The sequence below is a fragment of the Miscanthus floridulus genome, chromosome 17 (genome assembly GCF_019320115.1).
Source record: "Miscanthus floridulus cultivar M001 chromosome 17, ASM1932011v1, whole genome shotgun sequence".
NCBI classification, from domain to species: Eukaryota; Viridiplantae; Streptophyta; class Magnoliopsida; order Poales; family Poaceae; genus Miscanthus; species Miscanthus floridulus.
Window position 1 is genome coordinate 46,904,787 of NC_089596.1, and position 18,522 is coordinate 46,923,308.

Consider the following 18,522-nt stretch of genomic DNA (forward strand, 5'->3'; position numbering starts at 1 on the left):
CGCTTGGTAAAGCAGGTCTTTGCCGAGTGCCCGAAATTTGACACTCAGTAAAGATTTTTGCACTCGGCAAATCACGTGTTTCCCGTAGTGCATAGATTAAACCCAATTAAAGAGTTTCTCCCAAGATTATGGTTTTCTTTTAACAAATTCTTTCCAATATCTAACTATGAGCACCACATAGAGACGGGTCATGTCTACATACCATGAGACAGAATTGTAGCTCTCGACGTGATATACAACATTGTAGTTGACAAGTTTTTTTTTTTGAAACTGTTTAGAGGCCCAAAATATTGTTTTATGTTTATGGATTTTGAAATTTAAAATTTAATTTTTTTGAAAAACCTCGGATGTTGACATGATTTATACGGAAATTGTTCTTAGCAACACAATCTACATCTTTATAGTTGAATTTTTTTTATTTGAACTCTTTTAGAATCACAAATATGTGTTTTAAGTTTATAGATTTGAATTTTAAAATTTATAATTTCTAAATGAACTTGAATGTTCACATAGTTAATGCCAAAGTTGTAAGGGCTGACCTTATCTACGTGTTCATTGTTCATAAGTTTTTTTTTTATCGAATCAGCAGGGGAATCCTTACCTATTTTTTTTCTTTTTTCAATTAAATGAAAGAATGTTATGTATAGTGAGCAAACGAGAGCGAAAAGAAAAATACAAGGCAACTAGGCCCAAAATAAAAAACTCTCAAATTACATATATAGCTGTCTCTCCAAGAACCAATGGATGCTTGCCTAGCCGGCTTGGCCTTGGTACATACCAGGCCAAGTTCATTCTTGAAGTGTCTCTTCCATTCATTGATATCAACTCTTCCTTTGTCAAAGATGACACCGTTTCTTGTACACTAGATTACCCGACACCCTGTTATAAGAATTCCCCTAAATACGGCACTATCAAAATCAGCTTTGGCTTGTAGAATCATGTCAAGGGGGCTGAGGCTCAAATTCCAATTTATTGGTATGGTCAACCAGCAATCACAGCTGAAAGAACACTCAAAGAAAAGACGAAAGCTAGTTTCTTCACACCCTGAGTTGCAGAGCACACAACTATAGTCATCCAGTTCCATATTCTTTCTTCTCAAAAGGTTCCTTGTATTCAATCTATCCCTTAGAAGCAGCACCAGAAGAAAAACTATGTTTTCCAAGATTACTTGAGGCCCAGAGCCATTTGAATAGAGGAGAAGCTGCAGTGACACCAATTAGGATATTGTAGGCCTTCTTGCTACTGTACTTTGATGAACCCCATGAGTAGCTCCAGATGTCTTTCACATTATCATCCCAATTTCTATCCTGTAAGAGGGAGTCAACAACCTGTAACTAATCTGCAGCTTCAGTGGACAATGGCAGGCTAAGGGTTCTTTCAACATCTTGATCTAGGAAGAATCTGATTGAGCGCTTGGGCTTCCTAGTGAAGGAATACAGCTGAGGAAATTTCTCCTTGAGTGGTCGGTCTGTCCAGGAGTCTGACCAAAACAAGACAGTGTTACCTTTACTGGGAAAGCAGATGCCATTTCTTGAAAATTTTCAAAGAGCTTGAGTATATGTTTCCACCAGAAGGACCCAACAGGACTTGTAGCCTATGGTGGAGTTTGTGAATTAGAGTAGAATTTGTTCCAAGTTAAGCTCACCCATGGAACATCTGTACAATGATAAAACTTATCTAGGAATTTCATTAGGAGGGCTTCATTCTGACTTTTGATATCAATTATGGCCAACCCTCCCTGGATCTTTGGTTTACAGGTTGTCTCCCATGCAGCAAGACAAGATCCCTTCCTGTTAATGTCACCTTTGCTCCATAAACAATGTTTTCTGAAAACGTCAATCTGTTGATCACATGAGGTGGGAGTTTGAGACTGCACATGTAGAATGTTGGAAGTGCAGAGAACACTGAGTTGACTAAAGTTAGTCTTCCATGGTAAGAAAGGAATTTACTAGTGGCTGATAGTCTTCTTTCAATTTTTGATAGCAGTGGTGTGAAATCAAGCACTGAAGGCTTGGTAGTACCCAATGGAAGGCCTAAGTAGGTGAACGGCATACTGCCAACCTTGCAACCAAAGGTATTGGCCAGGTGGGAGGCCCTACTGTTATCCATATTAATTGGCACCAAAAATGATTTACTAAAATTCACATGAAGCCCAGTAGAGTCTAAGAAGGGTCTAAGCAAACCCTTGAGATTAAAGAGCACTCTTGCATCTCCTGGAAGTATGAGCAATGTGTCATTAGCATATTGGACAATTGGGAAATCCCCTTTGAAGTTGTCGCTGATAGGATGCTTAAGAACACCATTCTGCCAGGCTTTGTTGACCACTGTTTGCAAAAGATCAGCAGCAAGTACAAACAGGAGAGGAGAAAGTGGGTCACCTTGTCTCTGAAGGACCGGAAACGGCGACCAGAGGGGGGGTGAATGGGCGCCTCAAATTTCTTTCGAACCACTGTCACAATATCAATCCCTAAAAAGCATACACGATAGACTTGATGACCACGACCCTAGAGAAGGGTGGATACTCCCTCAGAACACAGCGGGTCACCACAAAGCAAACGGAACACAGATCGGAGCCCAAACGAGCAAACTCCCAAAAGAAAACAGCACTGCCCCTGCAAATATCGAACACGTCCGGTATTATATCGGACACGTCCGGTATTTTCAGCAGCAAGCTGACCAAGGGAGAAAAATCCAAAACCTCGTCAAACTATGTCCAAAAAACATGAAATTTTTAACCATAGCTCTTAGACACCAAGGGAAGGTCTCCACCAAATTTCAGCTCAAAACTCCAAAGTTAGAAATATCAGACACGTCCTAGATCATATCGGACGCGTCCGGTATGAGCGAGCAGTTTCTCGGGAAAAATTAAATCAAGCCATAACTTGATCAAATCAACACCAAATGACTTGAAACTTTGCACAAGGGTTCACAATGGAGTAGAAAGGCAACCTCTAAAGGATCATGGCCTGAGACAAACTCTAACTCCGTGAATCGAAGGAATTGAAGAATCCCCAAAAAATAGGTCAAGAACTAAAATTGCCCGGATCTGCGATCTCGTGAGGAATTAGTGGATTTCCTTCGGTGGAAAGCTTCCACTCATGTAATTGATCGATCCAAGGCAACAAGAACAAACCAAAACAATCCCAAAACGAAGAATTGAGAGGGGAAACAAGAGGGGACAAAAGGAGCTCGTGAAGAACACCAAAATCACATCAAGAACACAACTAAATCATGAATCCCGGAGGGCATACGGTGGTTACGGCCACCGATTCCTTCAAAACCAAGTCACAATTTGAGTTGTGGACCTCTCTCATACATGGATGCAAACTAGAGGAAGAAAACCCTAAAGGAGAAAATAAAAACTAGAGGAGGTAAGGGAGATGGGGGCTCCCTCATCCTATTTAACAGGGCTATTACACATTCCCAGTTTTGCCCCTGGATACAAATGAGTTGAACCGCTAAGCCCAAGGGCGTTGTTGTCCAACCTGGTGTAATCTTGATCCGACGACCACCGTGCCTTCTCACCGGTAGCTTCGCTTCGACGCGAACTCCCCGATGCCGCCACGTGCCATCCGTCCCTCCACGGAACCTCCACCCGGGTTTTGAGGCCCAAATCCGTAAACTGTCCATCCGATGGTTTTGAGACCCAAACCATCAAACTGTCCGCGGGTAGCGTGCTCCATACGCGTCCCCTGCCATCCGACGCATGTCACCGCCGTCCTCGACCAGCCGGCCCGCCAAGTCCTCCTAAGCCTCACTCGACTCGCGCGTCCGCCGTCTTGACCCGGTCAACACCGTCACTCCATGTCTTCTTGCACTTGTCGATGTCCCAAGTGTCAGCCACCGCGGCTAGTCACCCGGCCTCTGGGTCCCTCGGTCCAAGCCTCACATCCGTCCTTCACCGCTCTCGGTCTGTCGGCACAGCACGTCCTCCTTGACCTTCACCTCACCGTCGACCACCGTATTCGAGCTCCACACCTGCACAACACAAGCCAAAAGACATGTCGCACACATAGCTTTCGCCATGGTAGGGTTAGTCACCACTCAACCCACTTTATGGATCACATTGACAATCACTCATCACAAAACGAACACACAAGGGTACTTGTCAACCTTGTGTTTGCAATCTCCCCCTTGATGAGTGCATTGTCAACACCAATACACGAACAACTTGAGCAAAAGAAAAAGAAGAAGAGAAAAGAAAGAACTCACCCAAATGACCGAAAACCAAGAACCAGGTCATTTGAAAATGAGCAAAACTTGGTCCCCAAAGACATGGGCAACGGCTCGATGCAACCAAGTAAAACAAAGCTAGCCCTCAAGAAGAGGCAACGGGCTCAACACCACTAGCAAAGCTTGAAAAGCCGAAAACCTGCTAGACCCTCCAGAAGAGGCAAAGGCTCAACACAGAAGAGGCAAAGGCTCAAACCAGAAGAAGCAAAGGCTCAACACATCTAGCAAAATACCTTAAATACAACTCCCCCTGAACAAGTGCAATCTCTCTCAAATGAATGCATATCTCTCAACTTTAGGTAAAATTGGAAGTTTCTCCCCCTTTTTTGAATATTTCTCCCCTTGTGTCCCCTTGTGACATTGTGAGTGTGGAAACTTCTCCCCCTTGTTGACACATGCACTTATCAAGCTAGAGCCCAAGAATTGCAACTCCCCCTCAAAACAAGCTATGAATGCAGAAATGCACGAATGCAGAAGCTTCAAGATTATAGCAAGTAGATTGAAAGAATGCTCTAGTGGATCCTTTCATGTATATATAGCAACACATACAAGTGCTAGCAAATGCTCAAGGTGACCAAATGAGACGAATATGACATTTAAGCAAGTCTGATCAAGTTTGAGCAATTTTAAAAGAGGGTTCACCACCAAAGGAGCACATAGCAAAAATAGACAGGAGATCGACCTTGTGCTACACATGTATGCAAAGTGAACTACCCCAAACAAAGTTCACACATCATGTCAAGAGACAAACTGGTGGTTTGATCAAATTTTAGACACCAATTGAAATTTATCAGAGTTATGCAGCTTATTACCAAAGTTTGTTAGACAAGTGTGTGCGGGAGGTTATCTATGCCATCAAAACCTGACTTAGCGACCATGTCAAGCCTATGCCAAAGGCAATCAGAAGCTTAAGACAATGATCTCGGTATCCATTACAGAGCTCAAGTTCACCAATAAGTGTAATTTGGAGCTGTCTCGATACTCTGACATAGGATAGTACAGACCCATCCTGATCTTTTCAAATCACTGAGTTTGATTTTCAAGTTTTAGCACAAATTCAAGTTTCTCAAGCAAGTGTGTAACTCAAAGTATGAGCCGTAGCAACTAAGCATATACATGAAGCAAGAAAAAGATCTCGACACATTCTACACATGCTAGTGCCACAAGTAGTGGTGAACACATTTCATGTTTCAACAAGTTTTAATCAAGTTCACAGTTTTGAAAACAAGCTTAGCTCATAACATGCATCAATTGATCAAAAGGAGCCTAAGCCAAAAGCACATCATGTATATCCATAACATCCCCAACAAGAGCATAGTGTCAATCTAGCTACTATAAGGATGAAGCTCAGGATGCAATATGATACATGATGATATGATATGCAAGTATGATATAAACACAAAGGCTAAACTTCAAAGAGAAGCAAAACTAGAATACAACAACCAAAGTTTCCCTCCTCTAAAAAGGGAAACAAACTCCAAGCTCCCCTCGCAAGCGAGCAAACTAGGCTTGGTCAAGTGGTTTGGTGAAGATATCTGCGAGCTGGTTTTGGGTATCAATGTGGTGCAGATCGATATCACCTTTCTCATAGTGGTCATGCAAGAAGTGAAAGCGAACTTCTATGTGCTTTGTCTTTGAGTGAAGGACTGGGTTTTTTGCTACACTTATGGCACTGGTGTTGTCACAAAACAAAGGCACTCGCCTAAACTCTAACCCAAAGTCTCTCAGAGTAGCTATCATCCAAAGCAATTGGGAACAACAAGCAGCAGCAGCAACATACTCAGCTTTTGTGGTGGATTGGGCAACGCTAGACTGCTTGCGAGAAGACCAAGACACAAGAGAAGATCCAAGAAACTGACAAGTCCCCGAAGTGGACTTCCTCTCAACACGACAACCAGCATAATCCGCATCAGAATACCCGCAAAGAGAAAGAGAGGAGGAGGCTAAAAACCAAAGACCAAACTCGGGTGTGAAACGAAGGTACCTGAGGATCCGCTTGATGGCTTGACGATGAGACGTGCGCGGCGAAGACTGAAAGCGTGCGCACAAGCAGACTGCAAACTGGAATTCCGGTCTCATCGCCGTTAGATACAGTAGGGACCCGATCATGCTTCGGTATTCCTTTTGGTCCACGCCTTCTCCCTCCTTGTCCTCATCCAGGGCCGTCATGGTTGACATAGGCGTCGAAAGAGGCTTGGCCTCACCCATATCAAATTTCTTGAGCACGTCCTTGGTGTACTTGCCTTGGTGCACGAACGTCCCCTCATGAGTTTGCTTGATTTGCAGCCCGAGGAAGAAAGTCAATTCGCCCATCATGCTCATCTCAAATTCCCTGCTCATAGTATCTGAAAACTTGGCAACAAGAGCATGAGAAGAGCCACCAAAGATTATATCATCCACGTATATCTGAACCAAAAAGGATGTCTGTGCCTTGCTTGAGGAGGAACAAAGTCTTATCTACGGAACCCATCCTAAAACCCTTATCAAGCAAGAAAGCTTTCAAACGCTCATACCAGGCTCTCGGGGTTTGTTTCAAACCATACAAGGCTTTGTGGAGTTTAAAAACATGGTTGGGGTACTTTGGATTTTCAAAGCCAGGGGGTTGCCTCACATAAACCTCTTCCTCTATGTACCCATTCAAGAAGGCACTCTTCACATCCATCTGATACAGCTTGAACCCTTTCAAAGCTGCAAATGCTAAAAGAATCCTAATGGCTTCTAGACGGGCAATAGGAGCAAAGGTTTCTTCATAGTCTATTCCCTCTTTTTGGCAAAAACCCTGAGCCACTAATCTCGCCTTGTTTCTCACCACCACCCCATCCTCACTCTACTTGTTCTTATAAACCCACTTTGTACCTATGGGGTGGCACTCTGGTGGAGGTGGAACTAAAACCCACACTTGGTTCCGCTCAAAGTTCTCTAACTCCTAGTGCATAGCATTAACCCAATCGGCATTAGATAGTGCATGTCCAATATCTCGAGGCTCAAAAGAAGCTATGAAAGCAGAATGAGCAAAATGGGAAATATGATAAGACTTGTAACGCATTACCCTTTCGTCGATGTCGCCGATCATGGTCTGAGGAGGATGGCGTCGCTAGATATGTCGAGGTGCACCCAAAGACGAAGTCGCCTCCCCCTCATCCACAGTTGGGGCCTCCTTAGTCGATTGAGGAAGCGGCTCGCACGGACCCCATGAAGTAGAGGTGGAGGGCTCGAGGCCGTGAGCCGAAGTGGTCGAAGCTGGCTCGATCGGGGTAGCCGGTTAAGATGGCTTGGGATCATCCCAATCGACGTCATCGTAATCCTCAATGAAAATGCTATCACCCATCTCTTCATCACCTGCACGTTCAAAGACAGAAATAGAAGAGGGCATGGTTTCGTCGAAGGTGACTTCACAAGTCTCCACGACTCGGTTAGTCTCAAGATTAAGCACACGGTACGCATGTGAATGAGAAGCATAACTGAGAAATATACCATCCGAAGATCTAGATTCAAACTTGTCAAGATTACCTTGCTTAAGAATGAAGCACCTGCAACCAAAGACTCGGAAATGACTCACCTTGGGTGGACGCCCAAACCGCAACTCGTAGGATGTCTTCTTTAAGAAAGCACGAAGAAAAATGCGGTTTGAAACATGGCAGGCGGTGTTGATGGCTTCGGCCTAGTAACGCCTAGGAGTCCTATGCTCATCGAGCATCATCCTGGCCATTTCAACCAAAGTCCGATTTTTGCGCTCAACAACACCATTCTGCTGAGGGACATAGGGCGAAGAAAACTGATGTTCAAGACCCAAGGAAGCACAAAAGGTGTCAAACTGAGAGTTTTTGAACTCAGTGCCATTGTCACTGTGGATAGCTCGTATGGCATTTTTTGGTAACTCAGTTTGCAACCTCAAGATCAAGTCACGAGCATGAGAAAACGCTTTGTCCTTGCCCTCCATGAAAAACACCCAAGAATAGCGAGAAAAATCATCCACGATCACAAGAATGTACCACTTCCCTCCCTCTAACCGAACCCAAGCCAGACCAACAGTGTCCATATGGAGTAGCTCACTGGGTCTCGTGGTCATGACCTGAGTCACTGGAGGATGGGAAGCAACCACCATCTTCCTGTGGCGACAGGGATGGCATACCAGATCCTTCTCAAACTTAAGTTTGGGCAATCCTCGGATAATGTCAAGAGAACTCAACCTCACTAGGAGATCGAAGCTCAAGTGACCAAGTCTCCTATGCCACTTCCACAACTCAGAAGAAGATCCGACAACCAAACAGCGAGAAGAACCGAAAGACTGAGAGAAATTAGCTATGAAAACTCGGCCGAAAGGAACGATCTGACAAACTAGATGTCCCTAAGAATCGAGCACACGAGAAAGTCCAGTCTTAAAGTGCACCTCAAACCCATCTTGAAGGAGTTGCGAAACAGAGAGCAAATTGAAATGCAGGCTTGAAACCAAAGCAATGTCCTTCAAGATCAAAGACTCATTGACCCGAATGGCCCCATGAGACAGCACCTTACCTTTGCTATTGCCCCCAAATGTGATGTACTCCTTGTATTGCATGGGGTTGAGGCTAGAGAACCATTTGGAACTTCCGGTCATGTGGCACGAACAGCTGGAATCAACAAGCCACATGTTCTCCAGGCCTCTACTCTGCATCAATAGAAAGACAGGGGGTGAGCAAATGGCACAACACTGGGGTTAGTGAAATGAGGAGAATACTAGTGTTGAGTCATTTGCCCTAGAAAAGTGTTAGGAAAAACACCATACATGCCATGTCCCATTGGAGAGAAGCGATCACCACGTGGGGGAAAACATGGTCCGCTAGGAGTGTGGGACTGAAAGCCACCATTGTGAGGTCCAGAGTCATATAGATCATGACTTGGGCCACGCCGGGCACGACCACCTCGTGGTCTCGCCACCTGAGGCCTAGCACCTTGAGGCATTTCACCTCTAGGCATAACACTGTGCCTCTGAACAGGCGGTACATGTATGCCATGGGGAGGACGGTACATGTTCTGGTTGTTCAACTCGTACTCGCGCCGCTCATCTCTCTTCCTCCTAAAGCAAAACTCAGCCAAATGACCATCTCTATGGCAATAGTCATAGTGGTACCTCACCTCTCTCTTGGGTGGTGGTTGACTCACTCTCTTGTGGATGTGGTTCACTCTCTAAGGCTTTTTGGCTTTAGGAAGGGGTGCACTAGAGATGTTGGGTAGAGTATCGAGTGAGTTTCGAAAGTGGTTCGGTTTGGGAACCCAAACTTGCTTGGATGGTGGAGCTTTTGGTGGTTCTTCAAACACACCATCTTTGATCATAGGCTTGGTAGGCTCTGGTGGAGGGATCTTGATCAATTGGGGAGTGTTGGTGGGTTTCTCACTTAGGTTCAAACCACTATGTTCACCAACCTTGCCATAGACATACTCACCCTTCCCACCTATAGCAAAGCCTACTCCCGATGAGTTAGTTCCCCGCCTGAACTAGCTCACCATCATGCCCAACTGGGGCTCACTGCACGACACCCAGCTCAAGATGGACCGAAGTTGTGTGTTTTCTTCCTTGGTTCCCATCTTGTCGTGCCTGCAGGACTCAAGCTCCAACACCAAAGCTTCACATCGAACACATGTAGTGGTGGTGCTATCTGAGTTGGCCTTCTCAAGCTCAGCAAGTTTGGCAACCTTCTCTGCCAACTCAGATTGCAAGCCTGAGCAGGACTTGCACGCACCGAGCAACCCAGAACAAGACTTCAGCTCATCACATTCATCAAGCAAAACAGCATACTTGGATTGCAAGTCAGAGAGGTTAGACATGTGTATAGCGCACTCATCGCACTCCTCCTCCTCTGACACCACTACTCCACTCTTGGCAAGCTCCAACTCCTTCAAAGCAACCTCTAGCTAGTCCTTAAACTCTTTTCTCTCATGGGCAGCACGCTTGAGCAACTTATCTTGACTCATCAATGTATCATTCATAGTATCAAGCTCAAGCATAAGTGAGTCAAGTGTGGGCGGTACCTTGTTTTCATCGTTGTCGACGTGACGTCCTTTTTGAGCTTTGCTCCACCGTCAACCGCCATAGTGCAAAACCCACCACGGTTTGCACCGGCGACAAAGCAGAGACTGTTTAGCTTGTCCTCGCGCTTCTTCTCGGACTCATCGTCGGTTGAGGGAGAAGAAGAGTCATCATCGTTGGAGTCGTCGTCGAGGTTGCTGAGGGAGGCGAGGAAGGCGTGTTCTTGAGCTTTGGCCTTCCTGCGGTACGCCTTCTTGATCGCCTCCTTGTCGAAGCCACCCTTGGCCTTGTGCTTGCCGAAGGTGTAGTCGTGCTTATCCTTGCGCTTGCCAGAGTCGTACTTGTTGGTGAAGGGCTTCTTCTTGGGGCAGTGCGCGACAAAGTGGTCCAGATCTCCACATCCATAGCATCCCTCCTTCGGACCACCACTGCGTCGGTGGTTCAAACGGTTGTTGTGAAACCGAGAGAACCGACTGATGACGAGTGCCAACTCATCATCCCCAAGAGACTCTAGCTACTCCTCTGTGACTGACATCAAACACAACAAAGAGAAGGAAACTTGTGAAGGGTTAGTCAATGAACTTGAACCACTACCTAAGACCAAAGCCATGGTTGGTGCAGAAGGATTCTTGAGCTTGGCTTGGGTTTGGTAGTCGATCTCTGTGGACTTGAACTTGCTAGAAAGCTCGTCGACGGTGAGGGTGTCGTAGTTGGCCGACTCGATGATCACTGACACCTTCACATCCCATACCTTTCGATCAAGGGCATAGAGAAGCTTGAGCGCCCTCTCATGATCACTATAATGTAGGTTGGCCTTGTTCGCTTTTATTTTGTTGATGATAGTCTGAAAGCGGGAAAATATGGCATCGATGGACTCGCCATCAAGCTGAAAGAAGTTCTCGTACTCACGCTTGTACGTCTCGTAGAGTCTGGTCTTGACCTGTGCGGTCCCCTCGTGATAGCTCTGAAGCCTCACCCAGATCTCTTGAGCTATAGTACAATCGGAGACACGCTCGAACTAAGAAAGCGAAAGACTCGAGAAAAGCACACTGCGAGCTTTGCTATTTGTGTTGTGCCGATCCTTGTGATCCTAGGTGGTACGGGTCGCAACAGGGAGCACAACGTAAGTAGCATCCTCGCAAATTTCCTAGACGAGCCAATCAATCCCCAGGAGATGCGTAGACATGCGGATCTTCCAATAAGGATAGTTGGACCCATCAAAGTGCGGTGGTTTGCTGGAACCACACTCCATGTCGCCTTCGTGGATCACGGACCGATTAAGGTGGAATGATCCTTAACCGTCTTTGATACCAATTGAAGGACCGGAAATGGCGACCAGAGGGGGGGTGAATGGGAGCCTCAAATTTCTTTCGAACCACTGTCCCAATATCAATCCCCAAAAAGCATACACGATAGACTTGATGACCACGACCCTAGAGAAGGGTGGATGCTCCCTCAGAATACAGCAGGTCACCACAAAGCAAATGGAACACAGATCGGAGCCCAAACGAGCAAACTCCCAAAAGAAAATAGCACTGCCCCTGCAAATATCGGACACGTCCGGTATTTTCGGACACGTCCGGTATTTTCATCAGCAAGCTGACCAAGGGAGAAAAATCCAAAACCTCGTCAAACGGTGTCCAAAAAACATGAAATTTTTAACCATAGCTCTTAGACACCAAGGGAAGGTCTCCACCAAATTTCAGCTCAAAACTCCAAAGTTAGAAATATCAGACACGTCCTAGATCATATCGGACGCGTCCGGTATGAGCGAGCAGTTTCTCGAGAAAAATCAAATCAAGCCATAACTTGATCAAATCAACTCCAAATGACTTGAAACTTTGCACAAGGGTTCACAATGGAGTAGAAAGGCAACCTCTAAAGGATCATGGCCTGAGACAAACTCTAACTCCGTGAATTGAAGGAATTGAAGAATCCCCCAAAAAAATAGGTCAAGAACTAAAATTGCCCGAATCTGCGATCTCGTGAGGAATTAGTGGATTTCCTTCGGTGGAAAGCTTCCACTCATGTAATTGATCGATCCAAGGCAACAAGAACGAACCAAAACAATCCCAAAACGAAGAATCGAGAGGGGAAACAAGAGGGGACAAAAGGAGCTCGTGAAGAACACCAAAATCACATCAAGAACACAACTAAATCATGAATCCCGGAGGGCAACGGTGGTTACGGCCACCGATTCCTTCAAAACTAAGTCACAATTTGAGTTGTGGACCTCTCTCATACATGGATGCAAACTAGAGGAAGAAAACCCTAAAGGAGAAAATGAAAACTGGAGGAGGTAAGGGAGATGGGGGCTCCCTCATCCTATTTAACAGGGCTATTACACATTCCCAGTTTTGCCCCTGGATACAAATGAGTTGAACCGCTAAGCCCAAGGGCATTGTTGTCCAACCTGGTGTAATCTTGATCCGACGACCACCGCGCCTTCTCACCGGTAGCTTCGCTTCGACGCGAACTCCCCGATGCCGCCACGTGCCGTCCGTCCCTCCTCGGAACCTCTGCCCGGGTTTTGAGGCCCAAACCCGTAAACCGTCCATCCGATGGTTTTGAGACCCAAACCATCAAACCGTCCGCGGGTAGCGTACTCCATATGCGTCCCCCGCCATCCGACGCGTGTCACCGCCATCCTCGACCGGCCGTCCCGCCAAGTCCTCCTGAGCCTCACTCGACTCGCGCGTCCGCCGTCTCGACCCAGTCAACACCGTCACTCCATGTCTTCTTGCACTTGTCGATGTCCCAAGTGTCAGCCACCGCGGCTAGTCACCCGGCCTCTAGGTCCCTCGGTCCAAGCCTCACGTCCGTCCTTCACCGCTCCCAGTCTGTCGGCACGGCGCGTCCTCCTTGACCTTCACCTCGCCGTCGACCACCGCATCCGAGCTCCACACCTGCACAACACAAGCCAAAAGACATGCCGCACACATAGCTTTCGCCATGGTAGGGTTAGTCACCACTCAACCCACTTCGTGGATCACATTGATAATCACTCATCACAAAACGAACACACAAGGGTACTTGTCAACCTTGTGTTCGCAGTCTCACACCTCTCAAACAATTAAAAGTCTTACCAGAAATGCCATTGAGCAGAACTGAGGAGGTCCCAGTGCTTAGGAGATTTTGTATCCAGCAATGTGTCATCAGCATATTGTTCATAAGTTTTTGATTTGAAGGTTTTTAGTATGTCAAGTATTATTTTAAATTCACTAATTTGGAGACTCGAAATTTTCAATTTTTCAAACAATCTTTGATGGAGACACATCTCATACCAAAGCTGAAGTGCTTGACAAGATTTAAAACTTTATAGTTGAAACATTTTCCATTTAAGTTCATTTAGTAGCCAAAATATTCAATATAAGATTATGAAATGTTGATATAAAAAGAGAGCATCCTATATATAGTCCCAAATGTTTATTTGGTGCAGTGGTGTAGAGATGTTGTGGCTAAGTAATAGGTCATGGGTTTAAATCCTCAAAGAAGTTAGATTTTTGGTTTTTTTGTTTTTTAAAACCATTTTTGGGGTTTTCTGAAAACCATTTACGTTTGATTAATAACGATCATTTGCGAGAGGCCAACGTGATTCTCTGCCGCTGAAAATCATCTCCGAAAATTGTTTTCGTAGTAGTGAACCCCTCATCGAATAGCTCTCCTTGCTAATTCATCACAATCTATGTGCATATGGAAAAAGCAAGGCATCTACATGCAAAAATATGTGGACAATACCATAGGGTGGTCATTTTTTCATTGACACTCTGTCGCCCTGACTAGCACGAGGTTCACTGAAATTGAATTTCAAACCACTACTTTTATATATAAGAATACTGGAACTAGAGCAGGCAATAGAGATTCTTTTTTTAGGTTTTAACTATGAGTTAAGGTGCCACGACGGCGGTCACGGTCGTCATCCGGCGTTGTTTTGGAGGTTTGTTGGAATTGTACATTCAGTAACTTTGTTTACTTATGAGAATACCGTAAGGTAAAGTAGGTAATAGAGATACATTCCGTCACTATGTTTACTTATGAAAATACCATAAGGCCGGTAAAGTACGTAATAGAGATTCTGTTTTCATGATTCTACGTGTGATTTAAATAAAAAAAATGACTAAATCAGCGATTGGCTGCGACAATGGTGGCGGCGACAATGTACACACTTGTATGTCTTATTATTATGGAGTGCATCTGTGCATGACTATATGAGAAACATGACATTTGCTACATATATAGACTTATACTGAGTAGTCATGAGAGCCATGACAAGAAAAAAAAAGGATAGCAAAATATATGATCGGTCCAACTGAAGGTATATACATTGTATCGTTCATGAGTTGTATATATACATGATGACACGTACGGCGTATCTTAAAAATGATCTCGAAGCAAGACGACACTAGATATGGTAGTTAGTACGCACAAACGGTTGTACGTCCGAAGTCCGAACCAGACTATACATTTGCAAGAATAGAGTATATAATAATGAAATACAGTTTAGATCTATGCTACGTGTCATGGCACTACGGCAGCGTACAATGCAATATATATTCGCCACGACGCAAGCAGGAGACACGGCGGCCACGTTGAAATGTTCTCATTTAGTTTTGTAGCTAGCGTACGTGTGATCCTGCTCTATTATTTATCTGCTTCAAGACGTACGATACTACCATTTGAATATTTTGGCCTCATCATGTTATGGCTAACGGAGTAAACGGTGACTGGACTAATACGGAGTAATGATTACTGCCGGCGCCGGCCGGCCGGGGAAGCGGCCGCCGCGCGCACATGCACGCACGCGTGCAGTCGAAGTGGACGGCGACGTGTCAATCGGCGCTTCCGTAACCGTGCATGTGCCATATGCGTGGCTGTCAAATCAATGCTATCGCATTTTATCGGTGCGTGCATTGTGCATGCATCTTCGATCCACACGTCGGCGCCAAAGTAGCTAAGAAATTGGAAAGCGGGAAATTCAGGTTTGCCATATTCCAATGTTTACAAGCAAGTACCTCTTATTTTGAAGTCAAAGTCATCACTCATCATCATCGTCATGTTATTGAAAGGAGGGGAAATGTCAATGCACAACGCATGCCGCTTACCAGCCAGCGCCGGAAATGGACGTAGCGAAGGGAAGGCAACTCCATGGCGATAGGATTCTGAGTTCAACTACACAAGGATAATTTAATGTGACAGACCCTTTGATTTATAGAGGTGGTTATAAAGGGAGAATCTGTCTCTAAAAATATACCACGTGTTTTAGAGGCGATGATCTTACTATTTACACTGGATAACTGTACTTTGCCGAGTGCCTGAGACTTTGCCGAGTGCTTTTTATCGGAGCACTCGGCAAAGCAATATTTTGCCGAGTGCCGCACTCGGCAAAATAAAGCACTCGACAAAGATGGCCTTGCCGAGTGTCAGGCACTCGGCAAAACCTGGCTCTCGGCAAAGCTGGGCTGGCAAAAGTCCCACTCGGCAAAAGGTGCTCGGCCCGTGACGGCGGCCACCTGCCGTCAGATTTTGCCGAGTGCCTAACGGATGGCACTCGGCAATTTTTTTTTATTTTTAAAAACTTATTTTGCCGAGTGCCAGCCCTAGGCACTCGGCAATTTTTTTTTTAATTTTTTAAAACTTATTTTGCCGTGTGCCAGCGCCAGGCACTCGGCAAATTTTTTTTATTTTTGAAAATCAACTTTGCCGAGTGCCCCCCATGGCACTCGGCAAAATACTTTTTTTTGATTTTGGGCTTAAATTTTTTTCTGTGGCCTTGTGATAGTATTTCAAACTCTATTTTAAAATTTGGGGCAATTTTGACTTTTTTTGATATATTTCATTAGTTTATTTCGTTTCGTTGAATTTTTTGGGATATTTCAAATTTGAACTGTAGGTACATGGAATAATGGACTTTGGTCATCCAAAAATTGATACTCATGATATTTAGGGTATTTTTAGGCCGTATCTAGGAACTCACATAAAATCTCGAGCATTTCGTTGACGTAACATGTCGAGGTACTTGCCGGAAATGTGATTTTAAATTATATAAAATGCAAACGAAGTCCAAAAATCACGAAACTTGTCGAGGCGACGTGTTATCGCATGTGGAGGCTGTGGTAAAAATTATGAACGTTTCGAGCAATAAGTTTTTAAAAATTAAAAAAAAAATTTGCCGAGTGCCCAAGGCTTACACTCGGCAAAATATGTTTTTAGAAAATAATTTTTTTTGCCGAGTGCCCCTTTCTGGAGCACTCGGCAAATGCCCAATAGAAAATGGGCCGCCGGCCCAAAATCCCCCCACCCCAGAATCCTATCCGCCCGCCCGCTCTGCTCGGTCCCAGTGCGCGCATCCCCGGCCCGCCAACGCCGCCACCCCTGCTCCGCCGCGCCGGTGCGCCCACGCCAGCGAGCCCCCGCCACCGCGCGCCCCCGCCCCTGCATCGCCCGCCCTAGAGCACCCCCCAGCCCGGCCGCGCCGCCCGCCCGCTCTGCTCGGTCCCGGCGTGCGCATCCCCGGCCCACCAGCGCTGCCATCCCCGCTCCGCCGTGCCAGCGCGCCCACGCCGGCGAGCCCCCGCCCCTGCATCGCCCGCCCCCGAGCACCCCCAGCCCGGCTATGCGGCTCCCAGGCGCGCGCCGCCGCCGTCAACGCGGCACGCCGTCGCCGTCCGCGCGTGCTACCACCGCCGGCGCATGCGACCGTCCTCCCCTACACGTGCCGGCCTCGTGCGCCCCCGTGCTCCCCTGGTCTTGCCGTCGGCTTGGAAGAAGGAGGAGGAAGCAGCATTAAGAAGAAGAAGGGAGGAGAAGAAGGAAGAAAAAAGAGGAGAAAGAAAGAGAAGGAAAAGGAAGAAGAAGGAGAAGGAAAAAAGAGAAGAAAAAAGATGAAGGAGGAGGAGGAGAGGAAGGAGGAGGAGAAGGGGAGAGGGGGAGAGGGGGAGGAAGCCGAGGTGGAGGGGAGGAGGAGGTGCCTTGGCCGTCTTCTCCGCGTGCCCGTCCCGCCGATGCCCCTACCGTCACCGAACCGCCTACGAGCGTGGGCAAGGTATATCCACCCTTTCTCTGCTCGGCCTTCATGCCGCTGTGCTTATCGGCCTTCGTGCCGTTTATGATTGTCGGCCTTCGTGCCGTTCTGATGTCGGCCTTCGTGCCGCTGTGCTTATCGGCCTTCGTGCCGTTTGTGATTGTCGACCTTTGTGCCATTGTTTTTTGCAGGTTTTTGAAACCTGCCCATGCAGGGGATGTGCTGCCGAAATTTTGAACTTATAGTGTCATGTTTCTTCTTTTGCAGAGCAGGACCTGTCGGAGGTGACCCAGAGGTCCTCGATCGTCTTCGTCGGCATCGCGGGTCTACCTGCACTGCGTCGCCTCACCACTGCGTCGACTCGCCACTGCCTCGCTAGCCAGACTTCACCGACACCCTAGGTATAAATCACCTCTTTTTCCGTTTGTCTGTCATCGTAGATCGGTGTAGCCTAGTTAGGCATCTCCCATCCGAAAGAGATATCTTTGGAGGTATGCAGATCTTTGCATATCTACGAGCGTTTTTGTTTTAGATTGTCTATGTTTTTTGGACAGCCTGCGGATGCGTAGATGGGTTAGTTTCCATGGTCCGCTCCGGTCCGAGACGGTGTTTCGGCATCACCCCCCTGTTGTTCTCCGGATACACACTTTCTCTTGCAGGACGTGTATCGGGAGAACAGCAGGGAGGTGCTGTCGAAATTCCGTCTCGGATAGGAGCGGAGCATGGAAACTAACCTCATCTTTGGATCTGTGGGTGGGATTAGGACCTGTCCTCACCTATTAGAGAGTAGGGACACCGCGTAGATGCAATTGATAGTGACTCATATGTGCTGATACATCTGTTAAAGGATGGAGGACCATGAGTGGATGTACACGCTCTGGAGAGACGAGCACGATTACGACTTGCTGTTTATAGTCAAGATCGAAGAATTCTTACATCATGCATTTTGCGAGAGTGCTGGAGGCCATTCTCTAGTGGTTTGTCCATGCAGCGGTTGTGACAACAGAAGAAGGAAGGATAGGTTAACCATGGGTGAACATATTGTGAAGTTTGAATTTACTCCGGGCTACCACTGATGGATCCACCATGGTGAAGCCAATCGTATTAGGGAGGAGGTGGTGAGACCATGGCTTGAGGCTTTCAATGACGATGCCGGGGTAGCAGACATGCTGGATGACACGCACCAAGCTCAGTTCGCTGAAGGACGTGACAAGGAGGAGATGGAGGCTACCGCAGATGCCTTCTACCTGATGTTGGACTC

General features: G+C 46.5%; 1 protein-coding gene across 1 annotated transcript; it reads left to right on the forward strand.

Moving 5' to 3' along the window:
- The first annotated feature begins 16,496 nt into the window (after positions 1 to 16,496).
- On the forward strand, positions 16,497 to 17,027 carry LOC136515612 (uncharacterized). The gene has a single exon (XM_066509149.1). It carries the CDS (start codon positions 16,497 to 16,499, stop codon positions 17,025 to 17,027), a length of 531 nt encoding a protein of 176 aa, XP_066365246.1.
- The last annotated feature ends 1,495 nt before the right edge of the window (positions 17,028 to 18,522 follow it).